General features: G+C 42.1%; 1 protein-coding gene across 9 annotated transcripts in view; it reads left to right on the top strand.

Annotated features, from left to right (window-relative positions):
* LRRFIP2 (LRR binding FLII interacting protein 2) overlaps positions 1–15,656 on the top strand; it is a 153,498-nt gene that overhangs the window by 72,669 nt on the left and 65,173 nt on the right. Inside the window, exons 11-13 of one of the 9 annotated variants that reach the window (XM_043508815.1) lie at positions 1,252–1,299; positions 1,379–1,423; positions 7,299–7,352. The exons of the other annotated variants lie outside the window; for them this stretch is intronic. Coding sequence (XP_043364750.1) covers positions 1,252–1,299; positions 1,379–1,423; positions 7,299–7,352 — 147 coding nt within the window. The remainder of the gene's footprint in view (positions 1–1,251; positions 1,300–1,378; positions 1,424–7,298; positions 7,353–15,656) is intronic. 9 annotated transcript variants of the gene reach the window in all.

Raw genomic sequence — 15,656 nt, forward strand, 5'->3', positions numbered from 1 at the left:
GTGCAGAAGAGCAGCACCTTCTTTTGTTGGATGTGAAACTGTGTGTCTTTTTTTTATTTGGAGAGGACTAAACCATTTAGTAGTTCAACTTCTTTCTGTTTCCTATGCAGACAGGATGAAGGATCACGTGGTTCCACACAGACTATTTCCAGATAACTTCCTGGATTATGACAGCATATGGAGTAGCTCAGGCAACACTTTCACAAAGACTATGGGCTTATTCAACAAGGGCTCAAGTGACATCAATCACATTCATCAATGATGTTTTGATATTGGACATTTGCACCTAGTCTCCTGTGTATATAATTTTACCAAATGCTATGCTATTATGGTTGCATCTACATCAGATGCAAACTTTGGGAAGGCAGTTCTGCAGTTGTTCTTTAAGTAGATTTTGAGCCCACTTCCTACTGATACAGCTTGTGAATCACCTGAGTGGAATACATGACTGAACCAATCAAAAATGAAAAGATAGTTACCTACCTGGATAACTGTTCTTCTTTGAGAGATGGGGGCAGATGTGTATTCCACAACTCACCCATGGTGGCTTCTGCATAAGAGTCTCATCTCTTGATGTTTGATGCGAAGAAACTGAGTGGGATTGGGGTGACACTGCCCTTTTAAATAACCAGAAGAGGCGTTTAGGGACTAGAGACCACGAGTACCTACAGGTACTGCTAGACTGAGTTCTTTAGCTTCTGTGCAATGGATGTGCACACACCTGAGTGGAATAAGTGTCTGCACCCACATCTTAAACAGCTACTATACAGTAGCTGTCTTTTCTTTAGTAGCAGACTCTGAAATCAGGAACTTTTGACACTTTAACTTTTATGCACTATACAGAGCACAGTGTGATAGGGCCCAGGTCAACAATGGGGGACTGTAAGTGCTTTCATAAAGCAAATAATAAACTTCTGGTCTTCCATCAGAGGGTAACAATTTCTGTCTATTGTAGACTTTGGTTAGATTTATATTCGTAACCAAGGAGAGAAATTGCATGACTGAGCCATCCAGTCCTATGTTTCATGCTTTTTTCATGCCATGTTTTTACCATAAAAATACTAACTCTTTTTAATTAGCATATTATAGGCTTGTTTTTCAAGATGTATGGTTCCTTTAAAATATATTATCGTACTAGATCTAAGTTTTATGTGTTTCATTAAATTCAGAGAGCTTCATTGCAAATATAAAACAATGGATTTAAACCTTCCTTTGTACTGCAGCTAACATTTTTTTTTTCCCCCATCACAGTCCTCTTCTCTCTACAGTGATCCTTTGGCAACTACTAAGACCTATAGGGTTAGTACGGTGTGAAAAAGCTTTTTGGCTAACTTAAGTGTTTTTTTTTAAATAAAAATAATTATGCTTTTCTTTATAGGTATCTCCTACCATAAACACGGGTTTGATAAGAAGGGCTAGTTTGGTTTGTATGAGTCCATGTGCATGGTTGCCTTAAACCTTCATTCAAATGTCTTTGGTTTGAAAGTACTGCATATGCATTCCTGCTGTATTTTAAAATAAAGCTAAAGCTTGCATGACTCAGATGATGTGAAATGTACAGCAATATAGAAGATGTTCTGAAAGGTGACTTCCACAAGATTTTTTTAAATTGCGGCTCATTTCTTTATAAAGAGAGGGTGGAATGCAGGAGGCTTTTTTCTGCTTGTTTTTTGCTTTAGAAATATCAGGGATATCAAATGTCATCTGTTCTGGTTTTGCTAGGGAGTGTTAGGGATGTTAATTGCCAACTCTACCCTCTTAATTTAAGGAGCAATGCTGTTGTTTTTTCAACAAAAGCTTTCTTTATCCAAAATGTTAATTAGACATTGCAGTTAAGTTATTGGTAAAAAAGAAAATTTAAACCCTGATAACCTTTTTTTCCCAGTAGGCTAACTTTCAGTTTTTGCTCCTTTGATGTCACATTTAATTAGTTCTCTAGTGATTTTTTTCATCTTCTTGCTTATATAAAGAATGAAATTCCAGTGTTTAAAAGTGACACCCAACCACTGTTTTGTTGTTGTTTTTTACTTTAAGAAAACCCCCCTCAGACCTCTAATTTTGATTCCTTTGCTGGCCACCTTTAAATAACACACACCAAAAAAGTCTCTAAGTAATGTTACATTGGTGAGACAACTTCAAACTGCTCTGCCTTGAGGTGACTTTTTTATTTGGCGTTTCAGTTATTTATACAACACCTAGGACAAGAGGGCCATAAGCTTCTTTGAGAATTTGAGACAATAAAAAGAATAACTAAAAGTCTTTAATTTGTTCCCTAAGCCACTTGCTCTGCTTATGATACATAAGATCTTGTCCTGATTTTGGATGCACATTTACCTCTTCCAACCATCACCTTGCAAAAAATACTACCATGATGATTTGACTGTGTGTTAATGCAGCTGGTGTACATTTAATCAGATTATTATACCATTCAGTTCAGAACAAAATGAGTCACTTTTAAATGTCACCTTAATCTTTCTCCCCATTGCTCCTCTGGCCAAAATATTAATAATTGATAATATAGACTAATTATTAGCTTGCAAAACACTATGAAATTCCAAAGACATAATTTTAAGATAAAGGACAACAAAATTGCTGTGCATCAAACTATTTTTCTTCAGCCATTTTAATGACTTAATGGCACACAATAAAAGATAAGTCCCAAATATGAAAGTCACTCTTCCTTCACCATTTCATAGATTCATAGATACTAAAGTCAGAAGGGACCATTCTGATCATCTAGTCTGACCTCCTGCATAACACAGGCCACAGAATCTCACCCACCCACTCCTACGAAAAACCTCACCTATGTCTGAGCTATTGAAGTCCTCAAATTATGGTTTAAAGACTTCAAGGAGCAGAGAATCCTCCCTCAAGTGACCCGTGCCCCATGCTACAGAGGAAGGTGAAAAACCTCCAGGGCCTCTTCCGATCTGCCCTGGAGGAAAATTCCTTCCCAACCCCAAATATGGGCAAGATTCACCAGCCAGATACTACAGAAAATTCTTTCCTGGGTAACTCAGATCCCATCCATCTAATATCCCATCTCAGGGGATTAGGCCTATTTACCCTGAATGTTTAAAGATCAATTACTTACCAAAATCCCATTATCCCATCATACCATCTCCTCCATAAACTTATTGAGTAGAATCTTAAAGCCAGATAGATCTTTTACCCCCACTGCTTCCCTTGGAAGGCTATTCCAAAACTTCACTCCTCTGATGGTTAGAAACCTTCGTCTAATTTCAAGTCTAACATTCCTGGTGGCCAGTTTATACCCATTTGTTCTTGTGTCCACATTGGTGCTGAGCTGAAATAATTCCTCTCCCTCTCCTGTATTTATCCCTCTGATATATTTATAGAGAGCAATCATATCTCCCCTCAACCTTCTTTTAGTTCGGCTAAACAAGCCTTGTTACTTGTTACTACCACACAACCTAAAAATTAGTTTGCTTTAAAACTTTGTCTCCAGTACTATCAAGCTCTTTTAAATGTCAGCACACATCTTAAGAGAAAAGCTCCTTTTCAGCATAATGTAAGCAGTATATGACCAGAACTCTGAAATTTTCCTTTTGTGATATAACCTCGCAGATCATCTGAGGATCAGAATCCTGTAAAAGTTGTTTAGAAAGTTAGGCGCACAGTTGCCAACTTTCACAGTAAGTCAAAAATCAAGTTAATCCCATTTCAAAACAAGGCTAAAACAAGCCAATCACTAAGAACTCCAACACTCTGTGTGACTGACTAGCGTGCATTCTGGGATTGTGATGGGCCCACTGTGCACCCCTCACTCTCTGCCCCCCTTGCCCCTGCTTGCTGGGAGCCGATCAAAAAAAAGAAGCAACAAGTTACAACAAGCTGTAAGCCAAACAAGCAGCAAGCTACAAGCCAAAAACTAGCCAACAAGCAACTCTCACAAGCCAATTAAGCCAAAAACAAGCCCAATTTCTCCCTCCCCCATGGTTTGGCATGTTTGGTTAGGTGGTATGTGTGTATGTATTGATTTATGTTAAGTTTTATTTGCTTTTTTTGTAAGATAAGCCTGACACATTTTTGGGTGGATTCAATTAATATTTGAAGAATCTCAACTTTGATAGCTTCCCTTTAAATAATTTTCTATATTTTGGTAATAACTCACATGCTGAGTTCTTTTAGGGGTAAGTATTAAACCCTGAATATCAAGATGATATTAAAGAATCTTAGCTCTGCATTATCGTTAATTGGTTGACGACATACTGAGCTAGACTCAGTATGTCTGATTTTCAGACAAACTGATTAAACTTTGTTGTGTGTGTTTGTGGTTTTGTTTTTTGTTAAAGGTTAGTGAAAAAGCACTGCAACAAGTAGCTACAGGAATCTGTCATAACAGTGCTTAAAATAAACAGAGCACTGGACTGGGACAATTTGGCTTCTGTTCTTGGCTGTGCCACTGACCTGCTGGTTGTCCTTAGGCACATCACTTCACCCTCCTGTGCTTCATTTTTGCCATCATTGAAATGGAGATAATAATATTGACTTCCTTTGTAAAGCCCTTTGAGACCTACTGATGAAAAATACTATATTAAAAACTAGGTATTACTTAGGTTTAGTAGTAATAAAAAAGTCTTACCTAATGTGGATAAAAAGGCAGTCACAAAAAATGGCTAAACATCAGGGTGGTGGGGTTTTTTAGTGTAAAAAGCATAATTGTACATTTAAAAAAAAATCTGCCTGGAACTTTTTACCTACTACTGCTACAAGCATATTATAACTGAATGAGATTAGAGAACTTTTTTAATATTTCCAGTTTGTGTTTTCTGTGCATTTGTCACAACAGCTGCATAATTAGTATTGTGTTTCTCCTGTATAGTAAAGCTCGATTCTGCAATCCTGTCAGATCTGTTAGCATGGACCCTTGGAGAATGGGGAAGAGGCCCATAGCTAGGACACAGACACAGTGGGGGCAGACTTCATGACAATAGGGCAGTTGTGGTTGCCTTCAGAAGTTCACGTCTTAATAAAAGCGCAGTCTGTCAGAACTTTTTTTAACTTTATTTTTATGAAATAAAAAAATAAGATATTTGTAATCAGTATAAAAATATTCAAGCATTCAAAAACTCTGAGATTCATATTAAGATCTGTATTTTTGTAAGTGCTTTATAAGTAAAGACTGTTCATGAAATTAAAGTTAAAGTTATGGTGAAACAAATATCACATTCATAATTCAAGTACTGTTGTGCAAATTAGTAAAATGAAATATTTGAAAATTCTTTTGTGTGCTGGATATACCACATCAAGTTTCAGAACTTTTCTCAAGATAAGGGATTTCAAGTTTTAAGGCACTGAAGAGTCTTTTTTAAACCTCCTCTCCCTCGGCTTTGTCTGTACTTAAATTGCTGCAGCAGTGCTTCAGTGTAAACATTTGCTGCAGCAGTGCTTCAGTGTAAACATTCACTGCAGCGAGAGGAGGGGTTCTCCTGGCACTATAAATAAACCACCTTCCTGAGAGGCAGTAGCTAAATCAGTGGAAGAATTCTTTCATCAGCCTAGTTCTGCCTATATGGGCACTTAGGCTGGGTCTACCCTATAAATTTATATCAATATAATTACATGGTTCAAGGGTGTGAAAAATCCACAGGTACTTCACCTCCATGAGAGGCAGCTAAGTTGACGGGAGAAGCCATCCCATTGACGTAGCATGGTCTGCATAGGGGGATAGGTCAATATAACTACGTCTGAGTGATGTAGTACCCCGAACAACATAGTTATATCGACCTAACCCCCACATCTAGACAGCGCTGTTAATGGGAGTAGACACAAAATTCTCATGAATTAATCATGAGTTGTGATTTCTAAGAAAAAAATCCTGACGTTTGAGAGTTCTATCCACAGATCATGAGTCAGGATTACTTTTAGTTAGAAATAGCTGTAGTGGCTGGAGCTATGGCTTGCATGCTGACATGGGGGAGGGAAGAGGGGGGTCTGTATTGATTGTGGGTTCTGAGCAGATGGGGTGAGTGCTGAACTGATGGCAGTGGGGATTGATGGGGGTCAGTGCCTGAACTGATGGGATGGTGGTGATGGGGGCGAGGGAACTGAACTGAGGGGGAGCTGAATTGAGGGGGGTTGGGTAGAGACAGAACTGATGAGTGACTAGAGGACAGGATTAATTGCTAGGAAGGAGAGGGGTAGATGTGGGGGTGAGAGCTCCTGCAGCAAGGACCAAAATCAGCTTATCTAGTATATGTAGTGGGCAACGCTAATTGTAACATGCACACACTCTGGGGATGGCCAGAGGGAGTTCAAAAATCAAGAGACTGACCTAAGAAACACGGTATAATAATCTTTAAAAATCTCAAAAAGAAAAGGAGTACTTGTGGCACCTTAGAGACTAACAAATTTATTAGAGCATAAGCTTTCGTGAGCTATAGCTCACTTCATCGGATGCATCCGATGAAGTGAGCTGTAGCTCACGAAAGCTTATGCTCTAATAAATTTGTTAGTCTCTAAGGTGCCACAAGTACTCCTTTTCTTTTTGCGAATACAGACTAACACGGCTGCTACTCTGAAACCTTTAAAAATCTCATGATTTTTGAGGGTCTGGCTCATGATTTTTATCTTTTGAAGTTGTCATTACTGCGGTAGGGCTTCTTTTGTCAACAAAGCTGCCACCTCTTCTGGAGGTGGATTATCTATGCCAATGGGAGAAGCCTTCTTGTAAGCATAGGTAGCATCTTCACTGAAACACTCATTTAGTTTTTGTTCAAGCTGAGTGAAATTCAAAAAGATAAACAGTATAAATAACATTTAAATTACACTTCATTTTCAGTTTTAATCTTTTGGTTAAACATAGTTAAGGTTTAAAATACTATTTAAAAAATAGTGTTTTTTTTTTTTAAATCTGACCATACCCTTTTAACAAAATAGTCAGATTTCCTCTTAGAGAGAGAATTCCCTGTATAATGGGAGGAAGTGATGACAAAAAGAGAAATACAAGTTTGGTCCTATCCCCTTTCAAAAAGTACAAACTTTGGTGTAAAATGCATGGAAACTGAATATCATAAGGGTGAAGTTTGATTGCACAGTAGTAGAATTATTATCTTGCATGACTGAGGTTGTCACATTTTAATTATTTTGACACTAGATATAAACAATGATCCATTCCCTTTGTTTCCCAGGCATCATTGTGTGGTAATGGATTATATAGCTCCTATAACTCTCACACTGTAAGTCTAATTAGCTTATTTTCTGAAAATGTTTGTTACTAATGTAAAGATGATTAAAATTATAAAAACTTTCTTCCACATAACTTTTGTCTATAGCCATCTGAATACAGTTATTCTTCGAGAGCAAGCTCAGCTCGAAGTAGTCCTCTGGTGAGCCCTCTTGCATGATTTTGTGATATTTTTTTTCTTGACTAATTCACAATAATCGTTGTGAGCATTTGTACTGTAAGTCACTCTAGTGATAAATACATGAACTATAGATTTTTGTTTCTGCTTCAGAAAAATTAATCAGCGGTAATAAAATTAACAAAAATGAGAATATTTGATCAAACACTTCAACTGTAGAAGTTGCTGTACAAGGTTTTCCTTTTTTAAAAAAAAGTTTAACGTTGAAAATGAATGACACTTTTTTTAAATCTTGAAAAAGAGTACAAATAGAGAACTCAGTCACTGTTACCAGGTGTTACTTCAAAAAGTTCAGCTAGAAGCATGAAGACAGTGTTGCCAAATATAAACATTAGTATACTAGCTGGAGCAGGGGAGTGACAGCGTCATTACATTTGTATTGAAAGGGACATTTCATAAGAGAACTGTGGCGTGGCTTGGTGCCTGCATATTGTATGAAGTAGGTATCTCAATTCTCCGGTTTATCTATATTAGAGATTGAGAGAGAGTTCCTATGCATCAGAAAGGAAATAGGCTGGTGACACCTGACAGCTGCAGGTAAACTGGTAGCTGTCTTCTCAGAGGAAAAATGGAAGAGTTTATTTCCACTGAGATCATAAATATTTCTCTATGAACTATTACGACTTTCAGTGGTGTATTTGATATGTTACAGATTGATGTGCCAGAACATAATCTGACATAGTTTAGTACAGATTGAAATGAAATTGGCCTTGATGCAGGAAGGTACAGTGTGTATTATCTGTTGCCTTTTGTAGATCACAGTTGCTAATATAAACAAATCCCTTGGCCTTTACAAAAATTACATCTAATATTTAACACTAAGGATTTCTTCCATAATTGAGGGTTGGAGAAGAGCTTCCAATTAAATCAGGCTTAAAACAGAGCCATTGGAATAAGTACTACTTCCTTTAGTAGAACCAAGGGGGAGGGCGGAGAGAATCATGTTCTTTGTTTCTTTGGCAAGTATTCAGATATTGTGGGGGTGAGGGCATAGACAAATGGTTGTTGGATTAAAATATGTAAGAAATGTTGCCTTTTTATAGTTAAGCGAGACTTTGCAGCTTTGTACTATGTGTCTTTTTGGTCCAGCAGTGAAGATGTAGTTCTGAAACTGATGACATGACACTTTGTTTTAGTGTCAGCCTTCTCTATGGAGGATTGAAGTTTCACTGTAGTTTCTAGCTAGAGAAAAGATGGGATTAGGAGGAGACAGATTTTATTTAAAATAAAAACCATTTTCAATAGTATCTAGAAGGCTGGAAAATAGCTCAAGTCAATCTATATTTTAATTTCAAGTTTACTACATTGTGATAAACTTTTATAAAAATATTACCTAAGGCATGTTGAATTCTTAGAATAATTGTGCAAAATTCTGCTCAGTGGACTTTTTAAGAGAAAAACCAAAAGCAGACTTTGGTTCATGTTTAAGGCATGCAGACTTGGGGCCTTTATATTTGATTTTCTTGGAATGTTTTTCTAAGTGTTAGTCTGTTATATTTTATTTGCCCATGCACCCCCAAAAATTGTCCAGTTAAATAAAACCGCAACAACCAAAAAACTCCGCAAGTATGTCTCTGGCTAGCAAGACTTCCAATTCCTGGCAAAACAACTCTCATGATGAAAGTCAAAAGTGACATGCAAAGGATTTGGGAGACAGAAAAGGATTTATATCCTTGTGGTGTTCTACAATATATAAAGCCAGAAGTCGAGTAGGTTTGTTTTGGCTTTTTAAAAAGTGTGTTTTCTGATTACTTTTTAAGTTTGAAATATTTAATTTCAAGTTTGACATCTCTGATTTTGTTGGAGGACCTGCTGCTGTTTTCAGCATGTTTGTGTGATGCTTGTACCAGTCATCATTGACACTTCCAGGGTAGACAACACCTACATTTCTAATTTTAAAATAAGGAAAACAAGAAAAAATTTGGACCCTGTTTATACAACACAGAGAAGCAAAAAAAGGCAGCAAGCTGAATATTTTTTTCCTTGCAGGTCACCATTAAGATTGGAACACTCATTTTAGCTTGTCCGCTTCATGGATTGTACCCCATTATGTTTGAGGTTGTTGGGAGAATAATATGTTTGTTAAATCCATAAAAGTGATTTTTTGATTTTGTTCTTTTTAAGAATTATCTGGTAGGTGAATGTAGAGTACATATCTAATAGTCCAGCCTTTTGACTTAATTGTACTCCTTTTCAAAAACAGTTTTATGTTTAGCAGTTTTATTTGCCAACCTACAACTCTTTCGCTTTTCAAGCCAGTATGAAACTTCCATTTTCTTATTTTCAGATTTTGCTGTTCTTTAGAATTTAATGGTTACAAATCTAATTTCCTCTTTGAAGGCTTGTTCATGTCAACTGCAGTCTAGTGTGTGCACATGTGCATGCCTGCCCGGCAGCCGGAAGATTTTTCCCCTAACGGTATCCATCAGGTCGTTCCCAGCACCCCATTGAGTGGCACCATCAAGGCACTCAATATAGCGCCCTGCTGACACACCACCTCCTCAGTTCCTTCTTACCGCCAGTGACGGTTAGCTGGAACTTGCCCTTGCTCTTGTCATGACAAGCGCATTTTGCAGTCTGTATACAGTTATTCATTAGTTTTTGTACTTAGTGTTTAAGTAGTTATTAGATACTTTACTTAGTTCTTAAGTTTTCTTTGGAGGGGTTTCCCCTCCAGCGCTATCCCGGCACTAGGACATGCTGTGGTCTCCTGGCTTCAAAGCCTATGAAGTCTGCAGCAAGTGTATGCCCAGAAACGATCCTCACACTTCATGTTTGAAGTGTCTGGGGGAGAGCCATCAAAAGGATAGCTGTAGGATCTGCACGAGGGGGGGGGGGTTCTCCCCAGGACACTGAAAGATAGAGATCAGCGCCTGAAGAACCTACTAATGGAAGCGACACTCCAGCCCCAGTCTGACCCCAGGTCGGTGGACCCGGTGCCAAGTACCTTCTCCTCAATAAGCAGTGCCCCCAAACATCGGCACAGAGATCGGTGCCAAGTAAAGACAAGGAGTCTAGGCACCATCATGGCTCCACTTGAAGTTCACATGCTGCAGGCAGGCACAGGTTTCAATCACTGGTGCCACAGAAGAAGAGGAGGCCAGAGAGGGGTCATTTTCCCCTTCCCCACAGCTAGACCCAAGGTGCTGGCCATTGTGAGACTCGAGTCAGGTCACACTACTTCGGCCCCGCTGCCAGAGATGGTCGCATCAACTCCTGCCCCCGTCGAAGGGCAGTCAAGTCCGGACCATAGAATCATAGAATATCAGGGTTGGAAGGGACCTCAGCAGGTCATCTAGTCCAACCCCCTGCTCAAAGGAGGACCAATCCCCAACTAAATCATCCCAGCCAGGGCTTTGTCAAGCCTGACCGTAGAAACTTCTAAGGAAGGAGATTTCACCCCTCCCTAGGTAATGCATTCCAGTGCTTCACCACCCTCCCAGTGAAAAAGTTTTTCCTAATATCCAACCTAAACCTCCCCCACTGCAATTTGAGACCATTACTCCTCGTTCTGTCATCTGCTACCACTGAGAACAGTCTAGATTCATCCTCTTCAGAACCCCCTTTCAGATAGTTGACAGCAGCCATCAAATCCCCCCTCATTCTATTCTTTTGCAGATTAAACAATCCCAGTTCCCTCAGCCTCTCCTCACAAGTCATGTGTTCCGGTTACCTAATCATTTTTGTTGCCCTCTGCTGGACGCTTTCCAATTTTTCACATCCTTCTTGTAGTGTGTGGCCCAAAACTGGACACGGTACTCCAGATGCGGCCTCACCAATGTCGAATAGAGGGGAACGATCATGTCCCTCGATCTGCTGGCAGTGCCCCTACTTATACATCCCAAAATGCCATTGGCCTTCTTGGCAACAAGAGCACACTGTTGACTCATATCCAGCGTCTCGTTCACTGTAACCCCTAGGTCCTTTTCTGCAAAACTGCTGCCTAGCCATTCGGTCCCTAGTCTGTAGCAGTGCATGGGATTTTTCCGTCCTAAGTGCAGGACTCTGCACTTGTCCTTGTTGAACCTCATCAGATTTCTTTTGGCCCAATCCTCCAATTTGTCTAGGTTCCTCTGTATCCTATCCCTACCCTCCAGCATATCTACCTCTCCTCCCAGTTTAGTGTCATCTGCAAACTTGCTGAGGGTGCAATCCACACCATTCTCCCGATCATTAATGAAGATATTGAACAGGACCGACCCTTGGGGCACTCTGCTTGATACCGGCTACCAACTAGATATGGAGCCATTGATCGCTACCCGTTGAGCCCGACAATCTAGCCAGCTTTCTATCCACCTTATAGTCCATTCATCCAGCCCATACTACTTTAACTTGCTGGCAAGAATACTGTGGGAGAGTGTGTCAAAAGCTTTCCTAAAGTCAAGGAATAACACATCCACTGCTTTTCCCCCTCATCCACAAGGCCAATTATCTCATCATAGAAGGCTAATTAGATTAGTCAGGCATAACTTGCCCTTGGTGAATCCATGCTGACTGTTCCTGATCACTTTCCTCTCCTCTAAGTGCTTCAGAATTGATTCCTCGAGGACCTGCTCCATGATTTTTCCAGGGACTGAGGTGAGGCTGACTGGCCTGTAGTTCCCCAAATCGTCATCTTCTCTTTTTTAAAGATGGGCACTACATTTAGTCCTTTTTCCAGTCGTCCGGGACCTCTTCTGCTCACCATGAGTTTTCAAAGATAATGGCCAATGGCTCTGCTATCACATCCGCCAACTCCTTTAGCACTCCTGGATGCAGCGCATCTGACTCCATGGACTTGTGCTCGTCCAGCTTTTCTAAATAGTCCCGAACCACTTCTTTCTCCACAGGGGGCTGGTCACCTCCTCCCCATGCTGTGCTGCCCAGTGCAGTAGTCTGGGAGCTGACCTTGTTCGTGCACACAGAGGCAAAAAATTCCATATCCTCTGTCACTTGGTTGCCTCCCTCATTCAGTAAGCGGCCCACCCTTCTCTTGACTTTCTTCTTGTTGCTAACATACCTGAAGAAACCCTTCTTGTTACTCTTAACATCTCTTGCTAGCTGCAACTCCAGGTGTGATTTGGCCTTCCTGATTTCACTCCTGCATGCCTGAGCAATATTTTTATACTCATCCCTGGTCATTTATCCAATTTTCTATGTCTTGTAAGCTTTTTTTGTGTGCAAGATCAGCAAGGATTTCACTGTTAAGGATTTCACCTGCCATATTTACTATTCTTTCTACACATCGGGATGGTTTGTCCGTGTAACCTCAATAAGGATTCTTTAAAATACAGCCAGCTCTCCTGGACTCCTTTCCCCATCATGTTATTCTCCCAGGGGATCCTGCCCATCAGTTCCCTGAGGGAGTCAGTTTGTTTTTCTTAAGTCCAGGGTCCATATTCTGATGCTCTCCTTTCTTCTTTTTGTCAGGATCCTGAACTTGACCACCTCGTGGTCACTGTCTCCTGGGTTCCCATCCACTTTTACTTCCCCTCCTAATTCTTCCTGGTTTGTGAGCAGCAGGTCAAATCTGCCACTAGTTGTTCCTCCTCCTGCTGGAGGAACCCTCCTTGCACCAGAAAATTGTCCCCTACGCTTTCCAAAAACTTCCTGGATTGTCTCTGTATCGCTGTATTGCTCTCCCAGCAGATATCAGGGTGATTGAAGTCTCCCATAAGAACCAGGGCCTGCAATCTAGTAACTTCTGTTAGTTGCCGGAAGAAAGCCTCGTCCACCTCATTCCCCTGGTCCGTGGTCTATAGCAGACTCCCACCATGATATCACCCTGGTTGCTCACACTTCTAAACTTAATCCAGAGACTCTCTGGTTTTCTGCAGTTTCATACTGGAGCTCTGAGCAATTATACTGCTCTCTCACATACAATGCAACTCCCCCACCTTTTCTGCCCTGCCTGTCCTTCCTGAACAGTTTATATCCATCCATGACAGTACTCCAGTCATGTGAGTTACCCCACCAAGTCTCTGTTGTTTCAATCACATCAAAATTCCTTGACTGTGCCAGGACTTCCAGTTTTCCCTGCTTGTTTCCCAGGCTTCTTGCATTTTTGTATAGGCACTTGAGATAACTCACTGATCGTCCCTCTTACTTAGTATGAGGCAGGAGCCCTCCCCTCTCAGGCTCTCCTGCTCGTGCTTCCTCCCACTTACCTCAGGGCTTTGGTCTCCTTCCCCCGGTGAACCTAGTTTAAAGCCCTCCTCACTAGGTTAGCCAGCCTGCTTGCGAAGATGCTCTTCCCTCTCCATTAGGTGGAGCTCTTCTTGCTCGCCAAGGCTGAGCTGACAACGACATCTCCCATTGACCCCGGAGGTGGTTGAGGCAGCCTGGGATCTGCTCCAGCCATGGCGCCATTCTTCCGGCCGAGACGAGATAGGTCACCAGCACCAGTTGCTCCCCTGGCACTGCCTGCAGTGATGTCCCGGTGGTCTCCAATCCCGGTGCACCGCTCCCCGGCGCCAGAACAGGGTCAGCAGCCTTGATGGTCCTGAGCCCTCGGTGTGGACCCTCTGTGCCTCAAGATACCACTCCTCCGTGGTCCTCCTTTTCAGAGATCTCGGAGTCAGAGTTGGACTCCTATCAGTCTCTCAGGAGCAGAAGTAGATGGTCCAGGTCATCACAAGACCAGCACCCTTACCCAGCATCATGGCCCGCGCAGTGGCAGCCCTTGGCACAGTGGCCCTTTTGGCATCCCTGGGCCTTTCACCAAGGCCCAGGGTGGCTCCAAGGGTCACATTCCAGGGCGTGGCCATGCCTCACCCACTTTCGTACTGCCTCCGGCACAGCATCAATAGGATTGGGGGTAGCTCCATCGCTCCTTGACGCCACCATCCCAACCTCTGCACCAGCCGCAGTGGTATCAGCGCTGACAACCTCAGCACCGACAGCCCCAACACCATTGATTCTGGCTTTGACAACTTTGGTGCCGACAGCCTCAGCACTGACATATACAGCTCCAGCACTGAGGGGCTCTGTACCATTTGTGTTGGCTCCAGCCCAGGATCCCCAAGTGCCATGACCCCTTGGGCGTGGAGGGAAGAGAGCAGCTGCTCCTTGTGGGAGTCTCTTCCTTTCCCTCTTCAGATGAAGCGCTGGCGGGCACTTTGGGAGCACCAGCCCTGCAGAACAACAGTGTCCTACAGCAATTGCTGAAGAGGGATGCCCAGAGCCTGGGCATTCAGGCAGAGGAGGTAGTGGAGGGAAGGGAAAAAAGGGAAGAAGGAGGATCCTGGGAACTACAGGCCGGTCAGCCTCACCTCAGTCCCTGGAAAAATCATGGAGCAGGTCCTCAAAGAATCAATCCTGAAGCACTTAGAGGAGAGGAAAGTGATCAGGAACAGTCAGCATGGATTCACCAAGGGAAGGTCATGCCTGACTAATCTAATCGCCTTTTATGATGAGATTACTGGTTCTGTGGATGAAGGGAAAGCAGTGGATGTATTGTTTCTTGACTTTAGCAAAGCTTTTGACACGGTCTCCCACAGCATTCTTGTCAGCAAGTTAAGGAAGTATGGGCTGGATGAATGCACTATAAGGTGGGTAGAAAGCTGGCTAGATTGTCGGGCTCAACGGGTAGTGATCAATGGCTCCATGTCTAGTTGGCAGCCGGTGTCAAGTGGAGTGCCCCAGGGGTCGGTCCTGGGGCCCGTTTTGTTCAATATCTTCATAAATGATCTGGAGGATGGTGTGGATTGCACTCTCAGCAAATTTGCGGATGATACTAAACTGGGAGGAGTGGTAGATACGCTGGAGGGGAGGGATAGGATACAGAAGGACCTAGACAAATTGGAAGATTGGGCCAAAAGAAATCTAATGAGGTTCAATAAGGATAAGTGCAGGGTCCTGCACTTAGGATGGAAGAATCCAATGCACCGCTACAGACTAGGGACCGAATGGCTCGGCAGCAGTTCTGCGGAAAAGGACCTAGGGGTGACAGTGGACGAGAAGCTGGATATGAGTCAGCAGTGTGCCCTTGTTGCCAAGAAGGCCAATGGCATTTTGGGATGTATAAGTAGGGGCATAGCGAGCAGATCGAGGGACGTGATCGTTCCCCTCTATTCGACACTGGTGAGGCCTCATCTGGAGTACTGTGTCCAGTTTTGGGCCCCACACTACAAGAAGGATGTGGATAAATTGGAAAGAGTACAGCGAAGGGCAACAAAAATGATTAGGGGTCTAGAGCACATGACTTATGAGGAGAGGCTGAGGGAGCTGGGATTGTTTAGTCTGCAGAAGAGAAGAATGAGGGGGGATTTGATAGCTGCTTTCAACTAC

The sequence above is a fragment of the Dermochelys coriacea genome, chromosome 2 (assembly GCF_009764565.3).
Source record: "Dermochelys coriacea isolate rDerCor1 chromosome 2, rDerCor1.pri.v4, whole genome shotgun sequence".
Classification (NCBI taxonomy): domain Eukaryota; kingdom Metazoa; phylum Chordata; order Testudines; family Dermochelyidae; genus Dermochelys; species Dermochelys coriacea.